The sequence below is a fragment of the Hyperoodon ampullatus genome (assembly GCF_949752795.1).
Source record: "Hyperoodon ampullatus genome assembly, chromosome: 19".
Classification (NCBI taxonomy): Eukaryota; Metazoa; Chordata; class Mammalia; order Artiodactyla; family Ziphiidae; genus Hyperoodon; species Hyperoodon ampullatus.
The window spans coordinates 47,702,772-47,711,306 of NC_136932.1; the positions used below are offsets into that span (position 1 = coordinate 47,702,772).

At 49.8% G+C, this 8,535-nt stretch overlaps 1 protein-coding gene and 1 long non-coding RNA gene across 2 annotated transcripts; both read right to left on the reverse strand.

Annotated features, from left to right (window-relative positions):
- Positions 1 to 918: 918 nt before the first annotated feature.
- Positions 919 to 3,620, reverse strand: COPRS (coordinator of PRMT5 and differentiation stimulator; the record flags this gene model as incomplete). The annotated part of the gene is made up of 5 exons (XM_079725584.1): positions 919 to 1,333; positions 1,852 to 2,073; positions 2,466 to 2,532; positions 2,655 to 2,699; positions 3,606 to 3,620. 5 exons carry the CDS (start codon positions 3,618 to 3,620, stop codon positions 1,164 to 1,166), a joined length of 519 nt encoding a protein of 172 aa, XP_079581710.1. The 3' UTR covers positions 919 to 1,163.
- Positions 3,621 to 7,492: 3,872 nt separating this feature from the next.
- LOC307067534 lies at positions 7,493 to 8,007 on the reverse strand. Its single transcript, XR_013811415.1, has 2 exons — positions 7,893 to 8,007; positions 7,493 to 7,664 (listed from the first exon to the last, which is right to left on the reverse strand). It is a non-coding gene; the product is annotated as an uncharacterized lncRNA (long non-coding RNA).
- Between the last annotated feature and the right edge of the window lie 528 nt (positions 8,008 to 8,535).

The window sequence follows — 8,535 nt, forward strand, 5'->3', positions numbered from 1 at the left end:
TGTGGTCTACGACTGTCTCTCCAGCAAGGACAGCGGAAGGGACCATTTTTTCTCCCTAGGACAACCTTGGCCATGAGGGTTCCTCACGGCCAAAGCTACTGCCCTCTCTCATTAGGTGCTGCCATATTCACACATTTTATGGGGTCTCTGAAAAATAGCTTAAATGGTTAACTGTTCATCCAACTGCCGTGGATTTCAGGTCTGAAACTTTTTCTTGATTCAGTTTCAATACGGAGGCAGGGAGGTGCCCAGCCTGCCTAAGAGGCAATGGTGACATGGTCTGGTGTGTCACAGACCTGCCGAGGTGTGGCCCCCAGGTCCCACCTCCAGGCTCACTCACACACACACACACACACACACACACACACGGGCAACCATGGAAACAGACTTCAGCGTCATGGGAGGGTTCAGGTAGCATTTCTGCCGTTTCCTGGCTGTGTGATCTGGAAGAGGTTAAAACATTTTGAGCCTTATTTTCCTCATCTCCCAAATGAGGTTAAAAAAAAAAATTTAAGTGACATGTAAGTAATTGTACGGATTAAAAGGAAAGTAGAGTGTAAAATCCTTTCATGCCAATTGAGGGCTATACAACTGCTGGTTTAATTAATTTGCCATTTCATTTTCCAGCCTACAGAAAGTCCTTGTTAACTAAGTAAATGGTCAATTTTCCATCACCAGGAATAGCAGTCAGCCGCAAAGTCACCAGTGTCTCTTGGGTTCCAATCTCTGATCAATAGGGCCAGATCTACAGAGGCAAAAACTAAAGTATCGTTTTCTTTCACAGAGCAGTTTCATCTCAGACAACGTCAATCCTGAAAATGTAAGTGAGGGGCTTTAAATGAAGGAGTGAGGCTTTGCTCAGAAGTATCTAATGAAAAAGGAGGGAAAAAAAGTAGGCAAAAGCATCCTGGTTTTTTTTCTACTTTTATTTATAAAGAACACCATTCCTTCCCGACACAGACATAAACACTCACACATTCCAAGGAGGAGCTCATTAAAAACAACAACAACAGAACTGGGGGACAGAGGACCTTATTTAACACCAGTCTGTGTGCCCGACTCGGGGATCACTGGGAATGTTTCCTCAGATATGACACCTCACCTCAAAGAAAGGAGACGTTGACTTGGAGGGCCCACCCACTCACCAGGCAAAAGCTATGCCCTCAGTCTTCGGCATCATCAAACTGTCCCGTTTCAAAGACCATCTTGGAATAATGGGGTATCAGTGGAGGTGGATGGTGCCAACTGGGGTCATAGATCATGTCTCCTTGCGGGGCACAGCACACCCAGGGTCTGACCTCTTGAGAAAGGCAACCCTGGATGTCGTCAGCATCTGCAGGCAGTTTTAAAAGACAGATTAAAGAAAGGAGGGAGAGTGAAAAGAGCCAAAAATGTCTAGGGGACAGACACTTGCACTGTCTTTGCTTGCACACATGCACACACAGACACAGACACACACACACACACAGTCCTCCTTTGGTGGAGAATCCCAAGCACCTTCATTCTGACGCCACCCACAGTCCTGCTTCTCAGACACCGGTTCCTAGCAGCGCAGAGGAAGCAACTGGTGAACACAGCACTTCTGTCTACAGCCGCTCCATTCACACAAAGATATTTGGAGACGGTAACACTGTTTCAATGTTAAAACTGACCAATACATTATATAATAAAATGCAAAACTGGCACTCCCCCCCCCCCCATATGAAAGAGAAGCTGTCACAGAAGTTTCAGACCTATGAGAGCTATCAGGCTAAGCTCATGGATGTGGGTCCCTCTTCCAAACTGTTTAGGGGTTAATGTGTAGGAGGGTCTCAGAAGCCTGGCCTAGGACCCCAAAAACCCCACACCTACCATATGGATTCCCTTGATCTGCTTTCAACTCCAAGTCCCAGTCCTCGTTAAAAAGATCAGCAGCCTGTTCCCTGGGGGGACAGCCGGACACCCCTTCTGACAGCTCCCAGGGATTCGGTTCCCCATCAGAATCCTCGTCATCCACAGCAAAGCCTTCCTCTTCACAATGGGTGCCCTCACCATGGGCAGGACTATCATGAGGGATGCTCTGTGCTCCACTGGCTAAGAAATCGACAAAAGGAAGAAGGTCTTCAAATAACTGGCAGACCAGAGAGGGCCTGGTCGTGCACTCGGGAGATTTTTGGCAGACTTACTAAGAGGGCAGCAGTAACAAGTGTGCAGAGCTCCTCAGCCACCGGAGCGCTTACTTAAAAATTGTTGTTCTGTTTCCAGTTTTAGAAGTAGGGTTGATCATTTACTTTCAGTAAGATGTTTTGCCTTAAATAAGGCCGTTAATTACCAGCTCTTTTCATTCACATGAGAAGGCAGGCACAGTTTATGTTTTCAGGTAGTTTAAATGCCACTGAGGCAAAGGGCCTCTGGCAGATGATAATCACAATACAGACCTCCTTGGTGTCTCCCAACACCCACCCCAGGCTCTGCTGCCTACTTGCCTAGTCGATCCGCAGCCTTCTCAGTCTCTCTCTCCTGACCGGAGCGGCCAGCTGGGGCAAAGGCAGCCTGCGGGAAGAAGAAACAATTACCCAGGACTTGGATATCTCGGGTACGGCCAGTATTTCAGCCCCACACCCACCCTTCCATACCCTCCTTTGTGAGGCTGGGGCAGGGACTCTGCCACCCACATTTCTGCTGTGCCCTGTTCGACTGGGCCTTGCTGCTTCCTCTTCCTGTCAGCATCAGCCCTGCCAGCAGGATCGCCTGTCTTCCTGGAGTGGCCACTGAATCCAGTGCACAGTTTGCCAGCACGTGAAGAGCCAGCCTCCTCTCGAGCCCTGTCTTGACTGGTCTCAGTCTCGGGCCCTCAGGACCCCTCCTCCAAGCTCGGAGACTCTAGCACTAGCCGGGACAGTGCCCCCTCCTCAGAGGTTGGAATTTCAGCTCCCTGCAAAGCCTCTCCTTTGAGCTTGTACATTTCAGTCATTCCAAACTCACCCCTCTGTTCCGTCAGCCCTAGGGCAGGTCGCTGTTTCCCCGCAGTGGCTACCTCCCTGTTTTTAGCTTTTCAGTTACTTAACTTTTTGTCTAGTTAACAGCTCCTTTATCAAATTCTCTGTCTCCTGACACATGGGGACAACAGAGCTTTAGGTGTTGAAGGGAAATCGTCTTCTCCCATAGCCACCCATATGCTTCTCTGCTCCCATCACTCAAAAGTTCCTGAAATCCTATTACCTGTTAAGACCTCTTTCTAAGTGGGATGAGAAATGTTCACAGCCTGCATGAGAAGACCTGATTTCAATCAATCCCATTCATTCAGTGTGTACCCTGGACACATCACTTCAGCCACCACACCTGGGTTTCCTTCTCTGGAAATTGGGGATGACTGTTCTGACCTTGCAGGAGGTTTATAATGAGATAACATTTATGAAAACACAGCAGGAATATAACATCTGTTGAATTGAAATCCACCTTCTCGGCCCCTACATCTAAACTGCGTTTGGCACCTGCCCCAATTAGTTCACGATCTAGTCCTACCTGGGTTTAATGAGTCAATTCCATCTCCTGTAGTCAGCGACAACTCCTGGTCACTCCTGCTGACCTCTCATCTCTTCCACCTCAAGAGCTCCCTAACTGACTTCCCACTCACCCATCTTGCGCAGCCCTACACGCTTAATGACTCCTCTGATGAAAAACTCAACAGGCCTCCACTGCTGGAGCACAAAATTCGCCGTGGCATCCACACCTCCCCCTCACGCTCCATCAACCTCTGCAGCAAAGTTCTCTCTCCCAGCTCCGTGACCCAAGCTCCCAGCCATTTGCCCCGCATTTCTTCATCTCCACGCCTTTGCTAGGACCACCACCGTCTCATCTTGGAGAGAAAGCGCACAAACCTTCCTGCTCTGCTCTGACAAAATTAGTTTTATCCTACCCGCACCCTAAAGTAATTTTCCTTATAAGCTTATCACTACATTTTTCATATTTTGCTTAAGATATGATATCTCTGATGCTTAGACAAGCATTCCATTCCTCCATCCAATTAATATGTGTGTCTATGGTGCCAGGCACGATGCTAGGCGCCGGGTTTACAGCAGTAAACAGAGGGTTCCTACCCTCAAGGAGCTCACCCTCTAACACGGATTGCTGACTGTAAACAAGGGCAGATGACTGTAATAACGGTCTCTGAAAAGCCAGGAGCTGTCTAGCGCGCAAATGAAAACAAGTTTCTGGAAACCCTGCGTCAAACGCGGCCTTTTGGTTTCAGTGAAAAGGCGAGAGCGCATGAGACATCATCTGGTGCTCAGGCTTAGCTGAGCATCCCCACCAAGGGACACGGACCCTTCAGGGAAAGTCGCTCTCCTCGCTGCCCTCACCTGGCCCCAGACCAGGCCCCCCAGTAGCGGCTCCAGCTCTGGGTCAGCAGCATCACCTCCCATTTAGCAAGGACGCACAGTCGCCCTGCGGCCGACAGCCAGCCCTCCCGGCCCGGCGCGCCCACCCACGTCCTCGGGGTGCCGCGCCCCACAGCCCGGCCGTTTCCAGCTCGGGCGCGCGCCCAAACGGCGGGGTTGCAGAAGGCGGGTCCGAGGCGCTTCCCCGGCTCCCCGCGGCCCCCGCCCAGCCCACCCCGCGAGCCCCGCAACTTCCCGCACCGGGCCGCAGGTGGTAGCCGCGCCCAGGCCCCGCGCCGCGCTCACCCCCGGACGGGGGGGCGCCTCCCGCGTGCTCAGCAGCGGCAGACCCGGCGGCGGCTCCGCCGCCCCCAGTGCCGGGGCCCCGGCGGCCTGAGAGTCCATGCCCAACGCCCGCAGCTCGGCGCCCCGGACGCCGCTCGGCCACGTGACACGCCGGCCTGGCTGCCAGCCGGAGGATACGCCGCGGAGGGCCAATCAGCCGGGGGTGCTCCCGGCCGGGGGGCGGGGCGCTGGGGTCACGAGGAAGCCGGGGCCGGGGCAAGGGGCGGGACGGAGCACGGGGCGGAGCGCGCCCGACTGCGAAAGCCCCCACTCCCTCCCTACCGGTCCCGGAATCTGATTTTTGTAGCTCCTGACGATGCGGATCCCAGGGCTAGACGACTAGCTGGGTCTGGAATACTGTGTTATCCCTACCCCACCACACTGCGCATGCTTCCGCTTCAAAAACTGTTAGAATAGTTGATTACCCGTGTCTACCTGATAGTGTGTAAAACTCAGCTCTCAAAACTTTTCATGCAACTGTAGCTCTAACCCCATTTCACTCTTTAAACAGGTTTCTCTAGAACTCGGTCTGGAATTAAGACTATAACTCACCCACAAATGGATGAGGCAACTCAGGAGCCCAGTGATTCCCCACCTTGAGTTAATGTCAGTTCTTAAAGTTAACCCATTAGAAACCAGGTTGGATGATCAAAACAAACTCTTCAAACGTTCCAGACACCCTATAGGCTACGACAATTGGTCACAGTAACCCTAAACATTCTGTGCTGGGCCGGTACAGTCTCACCTGGGCGCCGCTACCAGCAGAGGTTAGGCAGCGCCTGGGCTAGGGATAAACCAAACTCTAACGACAGCTTTCCCTGCCCTTCCCTGCACTGTCTGATCTCCAATAACAAATCTGTTCAAGGTGTGATATTCATGTTAACCTTTAAATAGCAGAAAAGCTGGAAGCTGGGAGTCCTTGCTCACCAGGCCACCTTATGACAATCTGAGACATTAGCCTATTCCTTCATCTCCCTCAAAGAGTGTGTTGTTTATACGTACACATTTGAAAAAATTTAGCCTAAAAGTTCATACGTTTTTTTCTCTACGTAGACTTTCCTACAAGGAAGAGAATGTGACCAATCAATGTGTGTTCTGTTCTGACCCATGAGTTAGTTTCCCCAAATCTAACTGGATCTAGGTCAAGTGTCCAATAGAACCTTATTTGATGGTGGAAATAAAAGTTCTGTTATCTGTGATGTTCAGTATGGTAACCATGCAGCTGGTTGAACACTTGAAAATGTGGCCGGTGTAAACAAGAAACTGAATCATCTAATTTCGATACATTTAAGTTCCCACACGTGGCTGGAAGCCACCCTAACAGTGCAGCTCTAGGTCAACTGGCTACATGCATTTTCATTACCTGCAATGGTGAGAACCGGGATGACCCCAGGGTGACCCACCTTCATAGCCTTGCTTTAAGGCAGAGGTCCCCAACCCCCGGGCCACGGACCAGCATCAGTCCGTGGCCTGTGAGGAACCGGGCCACACAGCAGGAGGTGAGCAGCGGGCCAGCGAGCGAAGCTTCACCTGTGTTTACAGCCGCTCCCCATCGCTCGCACTACCACCTGAGCTCCACCTCCTGTCACAGCAGCAGCGGCATTAGATTCGCATAGGAACCTACTGTGAACTGCGCATACGAGGGATCTAGGTTGTGCACTCCTTATGAGAATCCAATGCCTGATGATCTGAGGTGGCGCGGAGGTGGTGATGCTAGCGCTGGGCAGCGGCTGCAAATACGATTATCATTAGCAGAAAGGTTTGATTGCACAGAGACCGTAATAAATCAGTTGCTTGCAGGCTCATATCAAAACCCTATCAGAGGGCTTCCCTGGTGGCGCAGTGGCTGGGAGTCCGTGCAGGGGACGCGGATTCGTGCCCCGGTCCGGGAAGATCCCACATGCCGCGGAGCGGCTGGGCCCGTGAGACATGGCCGCTGAGCCTGCGCGTCTGGAACCTGTGCTCCGCAGCGGGAGAGGCCACAACAGTAAGAGGCCCGCGTACTGCAAAAAAAAAAAAAAAAAAAACCCTATCAGAGGGCTTCCCTGGTGGCGCAGTGGTTGGGAGTCCGCCTGCCGATGCAGGGGACATGGGTTCGTGCCCCGGTCCGGGAGGATCCCACATGCCGCGGAGCGGCTGGGCCCGTGAGCCATGGCCGCTGAGCCTGCACGTCCGGAGCCTGTGCTCCGCAACGGGAGAGGCCACAACAGTGAGAGGCCCGCGTACCGGAAAAAAAAAAAAGAAAAAAAAAAACTATCAGTGAGTGGCAAGTGACAAGCTGCATCTTACAGAGTAGACTGGACATAAGCCACACACTTCACGTGTCACTGTCTCCCATCACCCCCTGATGGGACCATCTAGTTGTAGGAAAACAAGCTCAGGGATGTCACTGATTCGGCATTATGGTGAGTTGCATAAATATTTCATTATATATTACCACGTAATAATAATAAAGTGCACAATAAATGTAATGCACTTGAATCATCCCCAAACCACGCCCCTGCCCCCATCCGTGGAAGAACTCTCTTCCACAAAACCGGTCCCTGGTGCCAAAGAGGCTGGGGACTGCTGCTTTAAGGAATCACCCACCACCCTCTTTACTCTCATCTCTCATGTGCAACATGTATCTCTTTCCTAAAATAAAAAAGCCCTTTAAGGATTTAAATGTTGAACTTCCTGGGACTTAACGGAGCGGAGAAAGAGGAGATTTTTCTTATTTTAAAACAAATGACACACAAACACCATTTTGGGTACAAAAGCTCATAATAAAGATGCCCTAAAATAGACTCTAATATTCATAGGAATTTAATATATAATAAAGGTAGTATTACAAATCAGCAGAGACAAAAATGGCTACAAACGGTGTTGTGGAAAATTTAGTTAACTGCATGGGGGAAAAAATACTGAGTTGTCCTCAGCAAGAGGCAGGGTTTTCAACGATAGAAATCATATATACAAAACCTCTGGGGCTTCCCTGGTGGCGCAGTGGTTGAGAGTCCGCCTGCCGATGCAGGGGACACGGGTTCGTGCCCCGGTCTGGGAAGATCCCGCATGCCGCGGAGCGGCTGGGCCCGTGAGCCATGGCCGCTGAGCCTGTGCTCCGGAGCCTGTGCTCCGCAAGGGGAGAGGCCACAACAGTGAGAGGCCCGCCTACCGCAAAAAAAAAAAAAAAAAAAAAAAAAAAAAAACCTCTGGACCTCAAAAAACACCACACACAAAAAAGCTGGGGGCAAATTCTTTGCAAAAAAGAAGAGACGAACTAAAGATTACTATTCTTAGTACATAAAAAACTCTTATAAATTAGTAAAAAAAAAAAAAAGGTCAAAAAATAGTCAAACATGAAAAGACATGAGAGCCAGGAAAAATGCATTAACTGCACTGATATCAAAGAAATGCACATTAAAACAAGGATATATCATTTTTCCCCTATTAAAATGGTAAAAATAAGAAATACAATACCCGCAGTGCTTGAAAGTATTTTCATACATTGCAAATTGGCAATACTTATCAATATTCTTTAAAACAGTTATTTCCCTTAATACAGTAATTCTACTGTCAGATGTCAGTCTCCTAAAGAAATCATCAGGGATGTTAACAAAGATTTACAAGAATCTTCACCAACAGTACTTACAAGAAAAAATTAGAAATGACAAGGTCCAACCAGAGGGGATTAGTAAAATAAGTCATGCCTCATCTATACAATGGCATGTTCTGAATTCATTAAATCTTTTTAAGGCTATTTAATGCCATGGAAAAATAACACACTAGTAAGTGAAACATAACAGTAAGTAAACTGAACTGAATGCTTCTCCCAGTGACAGCATCATGATGT